The 17,624-nt window shown below is 43.6% G+C and overlaps 2 protein-coding genes across 5 annotated transcripts in view; both read right to left on the reverse strand.

The window, feature by feature from the left end:
* Positions 1-14,046, reverse strand: part of HK1 (hexokinase 1) — a 109,454-nt gene extending 95,408 nt beyond the window's left edge. Inside the window, exons 1-3 of one of the 3 annotated variants that reach the window (XM_037497525.2) lie at positions 13,922-14,046; positions 6,584-6,766; positions 1,265-1,463 (exon numbers count right to left, since the gene is read on the reverse strand). The gene's annotated coding sequence lies outside the window, so the exon portion shown is untranslated. Of the gene's footprint in view, positions 1-1,264; positions 1,464-6,583; positions 6,779-13,921 lie in introns of all 3 variants that reach the window. The other 2 variants (XM_037497524.2, XM_037497523.2) reach the window with 2 other exon arrangements.
* Positions 14,047-15,475: 1,429 nt separating this feature from the next.
* HKDC1 (hexokinase domain containing 1) overlaps positions 15,476-17,624 on the reverse strand; it is a 40,341-nt gene continuing 38,192 nt past the window's right edge. For both annotated transcript variants that reach the window (XM_037497151.1, XM_037497150.1), the window contains one exon: positions 15,476-15,627. In XM_037497151.1, the coding sequence (XP_037353048.1) occupies positions 15,480-15,627 (148 nt within the window). In that variant the 3' untranslated portion in view covers positions 15,476-15,479. The remainder of the gene's footprint in view (positions 15,628-17,624) is intronic.

Consider the following 17,624-nt stretch of genomic DNA (forward strand, 5'->3'; position numbering starts at 1 on the left):
TCTCTGAACGCCCTCCTCAAAATCCAAAGCATCTGTGTAAACCAAGTCGTTGCTCTTCCCAAAAAGGATGGCACAGGCACCATCATAACACAATTTCAAAATAGATGCTCCCTTTCTTCTATTTTTCTGAATTTAGAGATGCTGCCATCCCAGCATCTTTTTTTTTTTTTAAGATTTATTTATTTATTTAGTTAGTTAGTTAGTTAGTTAGTTAGTTAGTTATACAAGCACTGGGTACTGTCAGAAGCGCGGGAGGGTGAGAGGATTCACCAGAGCCAGAGCGGGGAAGAGAACAGGCAGACTGACAAAATACACTGCTGAGGGGAGCAGCGGGCGACAGGAGAGGTCTGTGCGCCATGTGGGACCCTCCTCCGGTGGCCGGGGATTGAACCGGTGCTGCAGAGGCTGCGGGCAGCTTCGCAGCCCACTGCTCAACTGCTACGCCACCGGGGAGGCCCCATCCCAGCATCTTAATAACAAAAATATCCACATTTCACTTCTGCATCTGCTGATGGTTGGGTTCCTTGCTCATCTCCAGCTATGCTTTCTTTGTATCACTTCAGCCTTTCAGGGAACCTGCACTCGCTATTCAACTACTTGCCAATTTGACTTAAGCAACTCACTTGGGGTAATTATAACCAGCATTTATTGAGTGCTCACTACCTGTCAGGCTCTGCTACCCATAAGCTAAAGGCATTTCACAAGAATACCTCAGAAGAAATCTCTTCCCATTTTACAGATGAGAAAACTGAGGCTCAAAGAGGTCAAATGATTCATACAGCTGTTAAGTAGCAAAACTGAGGTTTGACATCAGGCTGGGCCAGCTCCTGCACTTAACCACTATACTACACTCTCCCTCAACAGCATAGCATCAATTCTAACACTGGTATTAGTAAGAAGGACAAAGGAGTATTCAGGGGAGAGAAGCCTTTTGCAACTGATCAAGCTCTGACAAATACCAACACAGTATTTATCTTTTCAAAAAGCACACTGTAGCTGGCATTAAGTCAGTTACTTCAAACGAATAGAACTATAGCTAAGTTTAGTGCAGTTACAATTTACTGTGCGTCCTTGGGAAAGTGTTTGTCCCTTTCTGGGCCTCATCGATAAAGTAAATGGGTTAAACTGTAGGATCTACCCTTTGAGATTATGGGTCTTGGGTGCCTCTTTATTCATCTTGTTTTACAGAGGATAGGAAGTGACTACAAAAGGCCAGGGGAGGGCCTGATTCAGGAGGAGACCAGCAAGTCTGTCATCTACTCACTTGCCTTGGGATGGCGTGAGACACCTCTCTGGCTCTTCACTTGGTCTCACTCTCATTTTTCCAGAAGGACAACATATGCTGTGCTTGTAACTCAGCTGTAGATTCTTGGCACAAACCAGGTGTGGGTGGGTATTTTGACTCTCTTCTTCCTTGGGAACAATACTCTGGATCACAGTTCTTTACTTGGTTAGTTGGAATCCTGAGAACAGGAGACAAAAGATGCATTTGTCATAAAATCAAGAGTGCCCAAATGACTGGAAGGTCACCTACTCTGTGTCCTAAGGAAGGGCATGGCCTTGTTTCCAACAAAGAGGATGTCACTGCAGCCTTGTGGGCAGGGACTGGGGAACTTGAATGCCCTTGACATTCAGGCAGTGCTTTATGTTATGAAGATTTTGACCTCCCTGGGGCCTTATGGAAACCTTGTTTGTGGGAGACAGGAATGAGGACAAAACAGAAGAGGCTGGTGAAGAAGGTGATGATAATTGTAGCTCAGTGAAGTCCTCCTGTGTGCCAGGCTCTCTGCTAAAGACTTCCTTCCCCTGTGTTGACTCAGGAACTCCCAACTCCCAGGAGAGAGCAATTGCTTGTGCCTGGGGAGGCTGCGCTGAGGAAAGCTGAGGAAAGCTCAGTCACGTGCTTGTGGAAACAGCAGCAGCAGCAGCAGCAGCAGCAGCAGAGTCAGATTCTGGGCTTGGGTCTCTCCCATCCTGGGGCTTTAACTCTTCATTTTCTGGGTGTAGTATCTGAGGCTTAGACTTAGCAAGTAGGTCAGAGTTAAGTAAAACCAACTGGGGCCTCCCTGGTGGTGCAGGAGTTAACGACAGCACTATCAAACTATCGCCAGCCAGCCACTGCAGCACTAGTTCGATTGCCCCCACTACACACCGCCTCTGGCCAGGGAGGTAACCCACGTGGTGCAGCAGACCTCTCCTGTCTCACCCACTGCTCCCCTCAACAGTGTATTTCAGTTAATCTGCCTGTTCTGCATCCTCTCACCCTCCACACCTCGGACCTGTACCCCAGTTCCTGTATGCATAAATAAAGAAATCTTAAAAAAAAACAAAAACAAAAACAAAAAAAAACCCTGAGGTTTTTAAATGTGGAGAAATGAAGTACTCGGGTCACTGGGAAAAGGAAGGCAAACCCCTGATGGGGGCCGGGCAGAGCTAGGACACATCTAAGCCAAAGGTGCTAGCGAACTCCCAAGCCATTTCCACCTCTTTTCATGAGGGGCCTCTTTGGAGACAAAATCCCATTCCTCCACAATCCTGGGGATGACCCACCACTGTTGCCTAACCCAGCCGCCTCCCCTCCTTTCTACTGTTCTTAATTTCTGTCCTTACAGAGCTTATGGTCTCTGAAATAGATAGTAACTAAGAGATCACATGAATTACAATTACAAAGTGAATTGCGTGTGGTAACTACCAGGAGGAAGTACAAGGAGCCAAGACATCTAATCCTGCGTCTGTGGAACGCTTCCTAGAGGCAGTGACTTTGGATCTGGGACAGGCTGGTCTTTGGAAGCCCCTGAAGCAGGGGCCAACGTGCCTTGATAAAAGAAGAGAAAGCAGCGGAGAAGATGACGTGCTCTAATGCATATAATCTGCTCCCTCCAGATTTGGGTCTTCAGAGAGTGTGTGGGCTTGTGTGCCTGTCCCTGAGGGCAGTGTTTGTCAATGTGTGGTCCCTGGACCAGTGGCAGGAGCATTTCCTGAGAACTTATTAAATATGCATATTCTCAGGCCTCTCTTGAGATCCATTAAACTGAATTTTTGGGGGACAGTGTGAACAAGCTATCTGTGTTTTATAAGCGACCTGGTCATTCCATAAGCCATTGAAGTTGATAGCCATGTCCTAGATGCCTACTGTCAAGAGGATTCACATTAAAAGTATATAGATTCTGGGCCTCCCCGGTGGCGCAGCAGTTGAGCGCTGGGTTTCAAAGCTGCCCGCGGCCTCTGTGGCACCGGTTCGATCCCCGGCTGCTCCCCGGCCACCGGAGGCTGGTCCCACATGGCGCGCAGACCTCTCCAGCCGCCCGCTGCTCCCCTCAGCAGTGTACTTCGTCAGTCTGCCTCTTCTGCTCCCCGCTCTGGCTCTGGTGAATTCTCTCACCCTCCCGCGCTTCTGACTGTACCCAGTGCATGTATTAACTAATAACAAATGAACAAACAAACAAATAAATAAATAAAACATGCCTCTATTAAAAAAAAAAAAGTACGCAGATTCTGGGCCTCCCCTGGTGGCGCAGCGGTTGAGCACTGGGCTGCGAAGCTGCCCATAGGCTCTGCAGCGCCGGTTCGATCCCCGGCCACCAGCGAGGGTCCCACATGGCACGACAGACCTCTCCTGCCATGCCCGCTGCTCCTCTCAGCAGTGTATTTCATCACTCTGCGTGTTCTGTTCTCAGCTCTGGCTCTGGTGAATTCTCTCACCCTCCCGCGCTTCTGACTGTACCCAGTGCTTGTATAAATAAATAAATAAATCTTAAAACCAAAAACAAAAAAAACTATAAAAAAAAAAGTACATAGATTCTGGTTCTCTCTCTTCCTCTCATGGTTTCCACATGGAAGAAAAATTCATAGATGATACTCTAAGTCCTGATGGGAGAATGCAGCCTCAGAGAGATATAGGATGAGCTGTTTGATGAGGTGGGAGATAAAATACAAGGGTTTTATTAATTCAGAGATTAGTCACTCAAAGTATGTAACTCCAGAAGCTACAAGCATACTCTGAGCACAAGGAAGAACCCAGCACATGGTCTCCTCCTATCTCCATCCAAGCCAAGTTTTGGGCAGATGATGTCTTACCTTCCAATGCAGTCTTTTCCTTTATTGGCTGGTTAGATCTGAAATGAAATTGGTCTGCCTCTGACTCCTTCCATTTGTCTTAGTTTTCTGGATTCTTGAAAGAACCCTCTCCTCCCCACCTTCCCCTCTGATATCCCGAGGATGACAATCATGCCCAGCCGTAGTTCTTAGCGAAGATACAATCACTGACCAACCAAGGGATGAGGGGACACCATGGCCTTTTAAATGATTTTATTAATGCAAAAGTAAAGGTGAAAAGAACTTCAAGTACACATGCCTTTTAGCTGAGTCAGATACCTGAGGGTGACCTTGAAAACTGAACCATATTCTTTTTTTTATTATTATTTATGCATACAAGAGCTGGGATGTAGGCCAGAGGTGTGGGGGGTGGTTGGAGGATTCACCAGAGACAGAGTGGGGAGCAGAACAGGCAGATTGACTGAAGTACACTGCTGAGGGAAGCAGCGGGCGAGTCAGGAGAGGTCTGCTCCACCATGTGGATCAGCTCCCTGGCCGGGATCAAACTGGTGCTGCAGTGGCTGCAGATAGCTACATAGTGCTAAACCTTAATCCTTTGCACCACTAGGGATGTTGTAGAGCAACCCTCAGGACATCATTTCCCCCTAACAGGGAGGCCCCCGAAACTGAGCCATATTCTGAAGAGTATCCATTTATTTTTTTGTTTTCTTGCACAGAAGAACCTGGGTGCAGGTCAGAGGTGCAGGGTGTGGGAGGATTTACCAGAGAAGAGGGGAAACAAAACAGGCAGATCTACTGAAATACACTGCTGAGGGGAGCAGTGGGCAAGACAGCAGAGATCTGCTGTACTATCTATGGGTCAGCTCCCTAGCCAGGGATTGAAATCAGGCCATAGTGGTGATAGCACTGAGATTTAACACTTAAGCCACCAGGGAGGCCCATATTCTGAAGAATATTAGGCAGAGATCCCAAGGACCTGATTCCTAATTGTGCCCAAGTCTCCATGCTCCCTAGCTCATTGACATCTCTTCATTCATGACCTGCCTAATTACAGAGAAATTTTAGAACCATGTATTTAAACTATCAATTTTTTTTATGGGATTAAATATTCCACAGCCCAGGACCTACTTAGTTTCTAGAGAAAACAGTCTTCAAAACATGTTTCTTGTGCCATTCCAAGGTTCCTCATCATATCCAACCAAGTATATGTTTGTTCAGGTATTAATATAGCCATCCTGCACATCAATCCCAATCCACCCTCTTCAGTCTGCCTGCCACTGGGCACTCTCCAATGTCTTCAAATGGAGAAACAGAAGCCAACACTGGACCAATTCTACAACAAAGAATATGCTAACAAAAGATCCAATTCAGGGGAAAATGTGGCAGAATAAAAAAAAAGAGCAGTTTAACTCCTTCTTTGAATTCATATTTTCATGTTCTCCCAACATCTTAGCAATATGGTGTTGAGGGTAGAGAGGTGATCAGGCAAAATCAGAGAAAACCAGACTGAAGTTCAGAAAGAAATACAATACAGAGACATGCCTGTGAGCCTGGCCATCCCACCAGCAGTCAAGCTGGCCCCAGGCCTGGGAAGGCTCTTAAGGACACCACTATCTGGAGATGACTATCAACCCTTGAATGATGTTAGGGGAACTAAACATCAACCAAAAAAAAAACGTCAAAAGAAACTTACTATGAAATGGGGCTCTGACACTTCATAAAGATGGTCTTTGGAGAGTCACATCAAGATAAAAGCTCACTCCTCTGAGGCTGGAAGCACAGCTTCTCTATGCATTTGTGGTCAGACAAGAATGTGACCACATGTTCTTAAACTGGCTTTCCACCAAATGCAGGAGAGCTCATCTGCCCACCATCTTGTAATGATTTGAGCCAAACCTCCTCTGTTTCATTTTTACCAAAAAAAAAAAAAAAAAAAAAAAAAGACTCCATCCTACCACAACAGTCCATTGAATTCAAGCTTCTTTACAGAGGAAGCAAAAGACTTCCTAGTGTCAAGCAAAAATGCCAGCTATGTGCTCCCACAGGGTTCCAGTGCCCTGGAGGCGTGGGGCAACAGGGCTATCACAATAACCTCCCAGCTGATCTACAATTCAATTTTCTTTTGTGCAAAACTCCAGATGCTAGCCAGCAGTTCAGAGCCAAGCTTGAATTCCAGGAGAGTTCACCCTGTTGTCATCACGGAAGCATCCCCTGATCTTATAGGCAAATTTAGAAACCTAGGCATATAATTGTGGCCCAGAGACTGACCACATAGTGTTAGCTGTCTTTGAGGGGAGAAGTATATTTCCAACTGGATCCAGTAAGTGTTGCTTTCTACAAAGCAGGCACTGGAAGGGAAGGGTGTGGGTAAGTGGGGGAAGGAGGAGCCAGAATAAAACTATGAAGCTCTCAAAGAGTTGATAGACAAAAGTTGATGACTATCATTCAAGGGTTGATAGTCATCTCCAGATAGTGGTGAGGAAAGTGAGGCAGGCAGTGAGGCAGGCAGTCACAATACGAGCAATACCTGCTTTTAGGAGTCAGAAGAAATGTAGAGCCTCTCCAAGAATATGAATTTGGCTTGAATGCTGGGTAACTTGTCAGTTTCCCTGGGAAATGTCAATCTCTTTTTCTGTAACCTTCTCCATCCCAATCCCACAATCAGATTTGTTTTCATGCTGAGCTCTGTCCCCTGTCTTTCCACAGTTCACTGTAAGACAAACTTCATTTTCATTAAAATCAGGATTGGGATACCTAATGAATATTATTTTATTTGAGTTTACAAGAAGCTATAAAAAGACAAAAGATTATATAAATTACAATGGTTTTCAAGATGTACTGTCAAGCCAAAAAAACTAAATACAAAGAAATATGTGGTGTAGAATACCGTTTGTATTACCACTGATACAAACAGAAACAACCATATCTACATGTATCAATGGCACCAAAGACTGTGTCTTTTTTTTTTTTTAAACATTTATTTTTATTTATTTATTTAATTTATTTATACAAGCACTGGGTACAGTCAGAAACACGGAAGGGTGAGAGAATTCACCAGAGCCAGAGCAGGGAGCAGAGCAGGCAGAAGGACCGAAGTACACTGCTGAGGGGAGCAGCAGGCGGCAGGAGAGGTCTGCGCGCCATGTGGGACCCTCCTCCGGTGGCCGGGGAGCAGCCGGGGATCGAACCGGGGCTGCAGAGGCTGCGGGCAGCTTCGCAACCCAGGGCTCAACCGCTGTGCCACCGAGGAAGCCCCCAAAGACTGTGTCTTTATTGGTAAAAAATGATCCTATCCCAGGGTCACAGGGGTGGTATTGTATTGTGTTGTATTTTATCATATCATATCACATCACATCATATCATATCATATATCATACCATATTATATTATATCATTTGTTATCTTAAGTAAATTAGATATGAACAGATGTAGTAATACTGGTAAACATCAAAACCCATTCATGGTAAATCAAAAAGTCTTCAAAAACTATGACTAGAAGAAAGCTAACTTACTTACTCTGATAAAAGGGAATCCTAAAAAACAAAAATTATTTAAATGCTTGGTTATACCCTTTAAAATAAAAAATAATACAAAGATGTTCACTATCACCACTTCAATATTGCACTCAGTGACTAAGATGGAATTGTTAGGGGGAAAGGATGTCCTGAGTTAATCCCATACAGGCTTTGTGGACTCCACCCCCACTCCAGACTAAAGCCATCAAGACTCTGGGAAAGACAAATCCCATCACCACCAAGGGAGGGTGGCTGGGACCTGAGGGTGGAGTTGGGCCGCCAGGTTGGATATAAAAACCAAACACGTGGGCCTTGGGGTCTCTCTGGCTCGCGATCGCTCACCTCCTGGCTTCACCGCTCCTGGCTGGCGGCCAACTCTGAGAGCGCCATTTTGGGATTCCTGATCGGCGGATTGGGTAGGACTCATTTAAAACTTTGTCTCCCACTTTTCTCCCAGAGCTGTACATTTCCTCATTTCCCCTTCCCTTGTAAATAAACCTTTTATTAACCTTTCACGTGTGCCTGCAGTAGAGCATTGATAAGTCCTTTTAAGTGCGCGGGTGAGGACCCACAGTCAGGCACCCCGTTTTGTATCGGGGTTGCTCTATAACAGTTTAAGAAAAAAATTAAAAGCAAAGGAATAGAAAGAAATCTGAAATTATTTGTGGATAATATGATTATCTATACACAAAATCCAAAATAATATAAATAATAGATTCCTAAACTTGATAATTGCAATTTTGTTGTGTGAGAGATTGTCTTTGTCCTCAACAGTTATGTGATGAATTATTTAGGGGTGAAATTTCTTGATCTCTGCAATTTGCTCTTAAATGATTCTAGAAAATTGAACAGTAATCTCTGTATTGTTATATTATATGCACAGACCGAGGGAGGAAAAAAAACATGATATATCTTATCAAGGAGTGAATTAGGTAAAGGATGAGTGGAAATTCATTGTAATATTCTCAAAAGTTTTCCATATATTTCAAATTTTGTTAAAGTAAAAGATTAATAAAGGTAGTAGAAAAGTTTAGTAAGATCATTGGATATAAGATAAATAATAAAAGTTGATTGTATTTCTTGTATCAACAACCAAACAATTAAGAACTACAATTTTTAAAAAATGACTTAATTTACAATCACAATAAAGTTATATACTACCTAAGAAAAAAGCCCAAAGAATTAACACCTGAAAGAGATACCCTCTCCAAATTGATTTTCAAATGCAATATTATATCAATATAGTTACCTATAGGGTTTTTGGTTGAACAACAAATTTGGGGCCTCCCTGGTGGAGCAAGGGGTTAAGACACAGCACTATGAAGCTGTCTGCAGCCACTGTAGCACAAGTTCGATCCCCAGCCAGGGAGGTGACCCCCGTGTCAGGGCAGACCTCTCATGTCTCGCCTGCTGCTCCCCTCAGCAGTATACTTCAGTCTGTCTGCCTGTTCTGCTCCCCACTCTGTCTCTGGTGAATCCTCTCACACCCCACACCTCTGGCCTGTACCCCAGTTCTTGTATGCATAAATAAATACATCTTTAAGAAATATTTATTATCTTGATTGTTGTGACATTATCAAAACATGTCAAAATGTGCAGCTTACTGTTATATCAAAGGAAAGGTTACTGTAATTTGACTCTGTGAGAACAGAATGGCTCCTTTTAGAGAGAAAATTCCTCTTTTTATTCAAACATTTCAATGGGTCTTTTCAGTTGGGAAAAATGACATCCCTGTCCTGACCAAGGAGTAGATTGAGACCATAGAATTGTCCATTTCTTCTGTGAAGTAAAACAATAGGAATTTTTCATTTTAAGGGTGTTGTAAAGAATTCAGAGAAGACTATGACAGAGAAGTCTCCAGAAGAGGTGGAAAGAATCCCTAAAACATGGTAGCCATCAGAGCCTATGGAGAAAGATGGTCAGTGAGAAAATCTATGGGTTGGAGATGGTCATAAAACTTGATATGTAGTATTTATGTTTAAATTGTTTCTATTTTGTGTTCCAGTCACTGACTTTGAGTTAATGGTGTTTTGGAAACTCAGGGGAAGGAACAATTCTGTGCAAAACAGAGAGGCTGTAATTGCAGAATTGTATGAGCAACTGAGATGAGTGGGAAGCAAACGAGAGGCAGGAATGGGGGCGGGGGATATCTGGAAAATATAAGCATTACCTTCATGAATTTTTGAAATTATTAGGGTGGAAGATAGACATTTGTAATATGTGGGATGGAAAAATAAGCCATTTTATTTGAATATTAAAGGAAAGGGTGGCTCCAGAGACTGGCAGACTTGGGAACTTACAGTTAAATCTAGAATATTGGGAAAGGTCACTCAGCCATGCTAGTTACCACAGAGGTGACGCCATAGGAGCAGGACCACATAGACTATGTTGAGAATGACACCTCCTGGAATTGTTCCTTGTAAGGTAGCACAACCTTGACCTTCCGGTCAATCCCCAAAACATCTTGATTCCCCTAACTTGCCCATGATCTATCTACTTTTCTTGTATCTCTTCTTCCAAGAGAGACAGACTGAGAAAGAGGAGGAGGGGGGAGGGGTGGGAGAAGACAAAGAGGAAGAAAGATAAATCTTAGCATTTTTGATAAGATAGATGGACCTTGAGAGAACTAATACTAAGAGAAATAAGTCAGAGGAAGACAAATACATGATTTCACTCATATCTGGAAGAAAAATAAACAAAATAAGAACAAACTCTTAGATATAGAGAACAGAAGCGAAAGGGTTTGTGGGTGGCTGAAACAGATAAAGGGGGTTAATTGTATGGTGATGGCTGGAAACTAGACTTCAAAAGAGCAAGATGAAGTGTATACAGATATGAAATTAGAAGGCTCTATGCTTGAAATTTATATAATTTTCTAAACCAATATTACTTCAATACAAGTTTATTTTCTTTTTTTTTCTTTTTTTTTTAGATATTATTTCTTTTTTTTTTTTTTAAGATTTATTTTTATTTATTTATTTATACAAGCACTGGGTACAGTCAGAAGCGCTGGAGGGTGAGAGAATTCACCAGAGCCAGAGCAGGGAGCAGAGCAGGCAGAAGGATGTAAATACACTGCTGAGGGGAGCAGCGGGCGGCAGGAGAGGTCTGCGCGCCATGTGGGACCCTCCTCCGGTGGCCGGGGAGCAGCCGGGGATCGAACCGGGGCTGCAGAGGCTGCGGGCAGCTTCGCAACCCAGCGCTCAACCGCTGCGCCACCGGGGAGGCCCAATACAAGTTTATTTTCAAAAAACCTGGAAGATTTTTAGTAATTTCATTTTCTCCCCAGCTTCAGTCTTTCTTTGACTGAACCAGAAAATAATCCAGCTGTCTGCATAATCATACCCCCTTGTTCATCCCAAATATAAGCAACTAGATCCAATTTTTCCCAAGTTACCTCTTCCTTTAATAAAGTATAAGTCACCAGGAGTCTCAACTACGAAAAAGCAAAAGAGGAGAATATCAAAATAATAGTGGTGGAGGGAGAGAGATGTGAAAAATGTGTCCCCTCCACATTGTCACTCAGTAGCAATGCGCATGTCTGGACAATAGACTGAAGGATCATAATGTTGATGCTCAAGTTGATCATACCCATGCGCCCCCCAACAATGACAACAATCATAACCAACTATCTCACATGTATACAAGTGGCTTCTTGCTTATTCACAAGTCCACATACTTTATCTGTGTAGTTCACGTAGACTTGTCATTGGATACTACTCTCCTTTGTCACATGAGGAAAATAAAGCTCAGCAGGGTTACATAGCACACCCAGTTTTGTTGAGTTGAAACCACACTGCCTCTCTGGCCTCTAAGATGCTGTCCTTAAATAAGTGCCAGTTCTTAACAGGGGACATACGGAAAACTCCCCAAAGAGGAAGTGTATAAACTTCTTTGGGGAAAAGGCTCAACTTCATTTTTGATCACTTCTAATTGAGATGTAGCATTTCTTTCCATTACAAATGTAAGCAACAAACCACAGCAGTGTTAGCAACACCCATGACTGTCTCTAGAAGAAATCACATACTGTGTTGTTGCAAGTGTCTCAAAACAATAATGGTTTATTAGGTTTCCTCTGGATCTTGTGATATAATGCATTAATCAATAAGAAATATACACATATTTACTATATATACACCACGTTAATATTTTAATAACAATTTTATAACATTGGTGCCCTTAGTAATTCTATGTATTTCAAGCATTTAAAAATATTCTGAGGTAAAACAGTGTATTCTGAGAAGGGCCTCAGAGGTTTCACATGATTACCCAAGGAGCATATGGTGCATATGCATACAAGCTCACATATGCAGGTTGGGATTCCCCTATTTAAAAGTTGAAGGACATGGTCAGGATTTGTATCTCCATTTTGTTCCTGTTTACCATATTGTATTTCATATATTTCTAGGTCTTTTCTTTCCTGCCAGTCTATGAATTCTTACAAGCAGAAATGGTATCTTATATTTCTTTGGGTCTTAGAAGTGTCTGCCAGTGGGTTTGACATGCATTGAACCATCATTTATAGAGTACTGTGTATAAGGCTTAAGTCCCATTGGGTGGGGCAAAGGAATGGAGAGATTCAAAGGAAAGCAATAAGTCATTCACATAGCTGTTTGAGCATTCATTCATTTATTAATTTTGAGAATTGTCCAATGTTTACTCAATGCCGATCGCTGGTACATGTTCTGGGGCCAATAGGAAAAACAGACCCAAGTCCTTACGTTCATGGAGCACCATTCGGCTAATGTGAAGAACAGAAAACAAGATTTTGAAAGATAGGAGAGTCAAAGTCGTGGAACTGAAACGGGGTGGAGAGGGCCACGAGAGAGGCCACGGGGCAGGAGGCCGGATGGAAGGCACAGGCACCCACCTGCCCATGCTCTGAGACCAGAGAGCCACCAAAAAGCCTCAAAAGGCCAAAAGGCCAAAAATCAAAACCAAAAGCTATAGACTAACAAAGAACAGTGCCTGATAAGAGGACAGGTCGCTGTCTGTGGGTTCTCACCCACGCACAATTGCAAGAGACCACAGGCTCCAGGAACCACCATAGGGCTTATTGTACAAACAGGGGAAATAAAGAGCTCACTGTATCTACAAGTGGCAGCTGTCTCACCCAGGTAACATCAGTGATGGTCACCACTGGTCACCAGGGGCTGGACAAGAGTGCAGGACCACGACTGGTCCCGCAGAGGCAGTGTCAGAGATCCCCAGTGTTAACAGCTCTTTGTGAGTTGCTGGGTTATCCCAAAAACAAACAGCTCTTAGAGGCACCAGGCCCAGGGCCTTTGGTGCACCTTTCAGGCAACTTCAGAGATAGGCCCAAGGCCAATCCGTGACAGAGTCCTTCGGCTTCTCTTCCCTCCTCGGAGGGCGGCTGCTGGTAGCTTCTTTTCTTCTTTCTTCGGAGGCTGGAACTATCTTCTTTTCCTCAGGGGCTGGCATAGTCTCTCCTTGTTTGGGGGTCCCCTGTCCTCTTCTTTCAGGGCGTGGGGGTCATCTCCTTTTCTTTGGGGGCTCCCTCCAATCCTGCCTTGTATCCTCTTTCACCCACAAGTCTAATTGGACCATTTAGCATCTATCAGCTCACAGCTCACAACTAATTGGTCCATTACAAACAGTAGTTACTGACCTGAGGATCAATCACCACACTGCCTTGTGGTGAGCAGCAGGGTGCGAAGACACCACGGCTCCTGCCCGCTCCCCCCACTGAGGCGGCTGGGTTCTGGGAACAGAACCTATTTTGAGTCAAACAGACTCCATCTTGTCACTAAGTTGCCATGGTAAGACGTCTGAGTGAAAAGGAAGCAGCCTGACTCCATCACTTGACACAATGCCCATAGTCACCTATTGGTGACTATGAAGGAAGGTCCACCCACTGATTTCTCATAACTGATGACTACAAATAACAACACACTATTGCCTCCTTATCAATGATTAGGAAAGAAACAGGAAGACCATTGGCTAATTGTTACAAAGACCCCACAGTACAACATTCTGTCTGAAGACTCTTGTCAACCGAGCCCAAATTTCAAACAAATCACCTAAGCCTAGCAGGGCCACTCCCCTGCTTGAGCCTTTACAACTCCCCTATTCTAGTCTCTGGTGCAACACACCTTGGTACTGACCCTGGGTTGTGGACCCAAATTGTGATTCCTATTCTCAAATAAATATTTTCCTGATTACAGTATACTCTGATTATTTAAATTTACTGAGTCATGGGGGAAATCTACTTTTTAATCCATATTCATCAATTCTTTCTAGTGAAAAGATCACTGGGTAAAAGTAACCACAGGGGTAGGACATGCTTTTCCTAAGAGGAAAAGTCTGCAGTCGTTGCAGGAGGACTTTACCTTGTGGCTGGTCTTGCCCAGTAAACATCAAGAAGTTAGCCCTCCATTGTCCTAGGTGTTTCAGAGGCTTGCTTGTCCAAAGACAAGATGGCTGTCTGCCCTCTCTACAGTTCCATTCTGGTTCAAGGATTCTATGATGCTATCAGTTAGTCACAATGAGCAATGTTGCCTAGATACCTTGGGGCTTCTTTCTTTTTTAAGAAACCAGAGTCGGAAGACATGTAGGCTGGGTAACCTCCTTAAACTTGCCAAACATGCTGGGAGAACAAGTCTGGGAGAAATCGGTGGCATAGCTACCTGAATCTCTGAGCCAGATCCTCTCTCCAGGCAGGGTGACAAAGGAAGAGACCCCCAGCGGCAGTGTATGAGAGAAGTGTACCCCAGGATTCCCAAACTCATCTGTTCTGAAGGGACTGGGCCATCTGTGTACACAAAGGCAAAGCAGATTCATATTATAAAAGAACTTTAGTAGAATTAATGTGCATAAAGAGAGAAGAAAGGATAATAGTTTCCCAATAAAATACCCAAGATTATCCATCTCTTCATGGGCAAATTTGCCCAGCCAAATAGGGTCAGTGGCCTGAAGCAGGGTCATTAGGTCTGAAGGCTTGCCACAAGTCTAAGACATCTTCCAGCAGGGAACCATAGGAAAGGGGTTCTGAAGCAGGTCCCAGAAAGCTGGGACAAAAAGAGATGCCACATCAAGATAAAGGCAGCCAATGTCAGCCTCCCCACAAGTCCCTTACCCATGTCTCTTTCAAGTGTCTCTACAGGTCTCTCCTCCACATGTCTCCTTCGTAGACATGTGGAGAAGATATGAGGGTCTTATGTACTGAGGGAAACACTATTCATTTATCACTAAATAATTGCAAACTGTTAAGAAGTTTTTAAAACAAAGAGTGGTGGGCTGCACTTGTTTCATGTGAAACACCCTGAATCAGTACAGACGCCTTCCCAGTGGCACCAGGGTGCAAGTCCAGCCACAGAAGCAAGTCTCCATCTTCTTCCCCAGAGCCCACCTGCCTTCCATGTTATGTAACTTCACCTGGCCACTTGGCTCCACCCAAGTGGGGCAGGGAACATGATCCCTCACCCTGTAAGGGAGATGTGTCTGTAACACCAGCAGAACAAGTAAGAGAGGATTGTGAGCTGGGGGAAAATATCAAGGAATGGAAGTGGCTGAAGCATATTAGTGGGGAGCTCAGTCAGTCAAGCCACATGAGCAAATTACATGTATGTTTCAAGTCCAGCCGCCACGGAACCCAAAGTCATACAGAACGGACAGTTCAGGTCTCATCTGAAACATGTGATTTCTCAGGCCACATGCTTTGCTTTTACAAGTTGGCCCATTTTTGACCCAAATATGCCAAATAGAGACATAATTTAATGCCCTCGGGAAAAATAACAAAATGCTGAGAGTACCACAGAACCTGGGTTTCTCTTTCAACCTTCCAGAAGAAGTCAGCCAGAAGCCTGCCTGTTTGTCCCTGACCAACTCAGCCACCAGAGGAAAGGCTGGTCAGTATCCAAGGCCCAGCCGGCCCAACCCCGAGGGTTCCTAGTTCTCCTTCTGTGCCTGCTGCAACCTCTTGGCCACAGCAGTGATCAGAGCTGCTCCCTTCCCGCTCCCATCTTCTGACAGCATGAACGTCACGTCACATTGAGGGGCTAATTCTTTCACAGTTTCCTGCAATATCCGAGAGAAGCTAAGAAAAAGAGAAACATCATCAGCATTAACATACGGGATCAGCATATTTATAAATGATTCCAATCTAGCTTGTTCCTTCCAATTTGCTTCTCACGGTTCTGGAACAGTTTCTTAAACAACTATTTAAATAGTTTTTAATTGTACCTTTTATTGGGTAACTACTAATGTTAGAGACTATTCTAGGGGTTTTATCCTGGATTATCATCAAAGTATAACAAATAATAGTTGAAAATTTTATTATCTTCACTACAAAAATAAATTAATGCTCAAAAGTTAAGAAATTTGTCCAAGTTTACATAACTAGTAAGCTTATTAGTATTCAAACAAAGTCTGTTTTTCCCCCAAAGTCTTCCCTTTTTGTTGAAATTTCCCCAAAATTTTTATTTATTTATTTGTTTATTTTAAAAGATTTATTTATTTATGTATACAAGCACTGGGTACAGTCAGAAGCGCGGGAGGGTGAGAGATTTCACCAGAGCCAGAGCGGGGAACAGAACAAGGAAGTACACTGCTGAGGGGAGCAGCGGGCGGCAGAAGAGGTCTGCGCACCATGTAGGCCCCTCGCCTGGTGGCCGAGCATCGAACCGGCGCTGCAGAGGCTGCAGGCAGATTCGCAACCCAGCGCTCAACCACTGCGCCACTGGGGAGACCCCCCAAATTTTTATTTTGGAAATTTTCGAACTTGCAAAAAGTTGAAAGATTAGTGTAGTGAATATATATATACATTTTACAAAGTGGAAATTTTGCACTGTTGACATTATCTGTCCACTCATTCATCCATCCCTCTCTCTCTGCGTTAATCTCCCCTGCAAAAAGCACAGTCTTACTATGACACTGGGTCTCTCTCAATTATCTTTTGAGATATTAAAAATATTTGAATGGGCATCTTGGGAGTAGTTACCAGGCTTAGTCTATGAGGTCTAAATGTATTTACCAGAGGCCTGGGCATCTAGGCCTCAGGTCTTGGGATCTTGAGTCACCATGAATGGTATAGATAGTGGTCATCTCTGAGGTGAACACACCAGAACATGTTCTGAACCTGACTCCAGCACACAGCCATGGACAGCACTGGAGCTCCTTGGGGCTCTACCAGTAACATGGGAGGGAAAGGTCTGAGGTCTTATTGGAGGCAGAGTAGGGTGATTATCCCCAAACTACCTGGGAGAAAGAAGGAAATGGCTTGGCAATCACTGCTCAATCGAGTCTTTTCTCTTTTTAAGGTTTTAAAAATTTTTACATTCAGTGGTTTTTTAGTATATTCAAAAAGGTGTGCAACCATCACTACTATCTAACCCCAGCACATTTTTATCACCCTAAAAAAAGGGGGAAGGAAGGTAATAGACTATGGTAGTAGACTATGGGTGATTTGATAGTGGGTGCACTACAGTGGTGACACCCAATGGGGGTATCCTAATATTACCTCAATTAAAAATAATAAATTTTCATAAAGACAGAAGGAAAGAACCTGCATTCATCGTCACTCCCCATATGCGCCAGCCCTTAGGAGCCCCCAACAACTGATGTACTTTCTATCGCTATAGCTCTGCCTAATCTGGATTTTTCACATAGCAGAATCATCTATGTGACCTGTGTGTCTAGCTTCTCTCACTCAACATGATGCTTTTCATGGTACATCAAAGTTCACTACTTCATTCCTTTTTATGAGGACTATTCCCTTGTATGGATGTACCACATTTTGTTTTTCTATTCATCAGGTTGTGGAAATTTGGATTGTTTTCCCTTTTGACTATCATGCTGTTATGAACATCACCAGCAAATCTTTGTGTGAACATGTTTCCAGTTTGCTTGGGTACACCTAAGAAAGGAATTCTGGATCATACGATAACTCATGTTTATCTTTTTTAGGACTCACCAAACTGTTTCCCACCAGCATTGTATGAGGACTTCAATTTCATCACAACCTCATAAATACTAGCTTTTGTCAGTCTTTGAGCATCTCTTCCTGTGCTTATTGGCTATTTGTAGGCATTCTTT

This window comes from Talpa occidentalis, unplaced genomic scaffold (assembly GCF_014898055.3).
Source record: "Talpa occidentalis isolate TD23 unplaced genomic scaffold, MPIMG_talOcc4v2.1 talOcc4.8, whole genome shotgun sequence".
Lineage (NCBI taxonomy): Eukaryota > Metazoa > Chordata > Mammalia > Eulipotyphla > Talpidae > Talpa > Talpa occidentalis.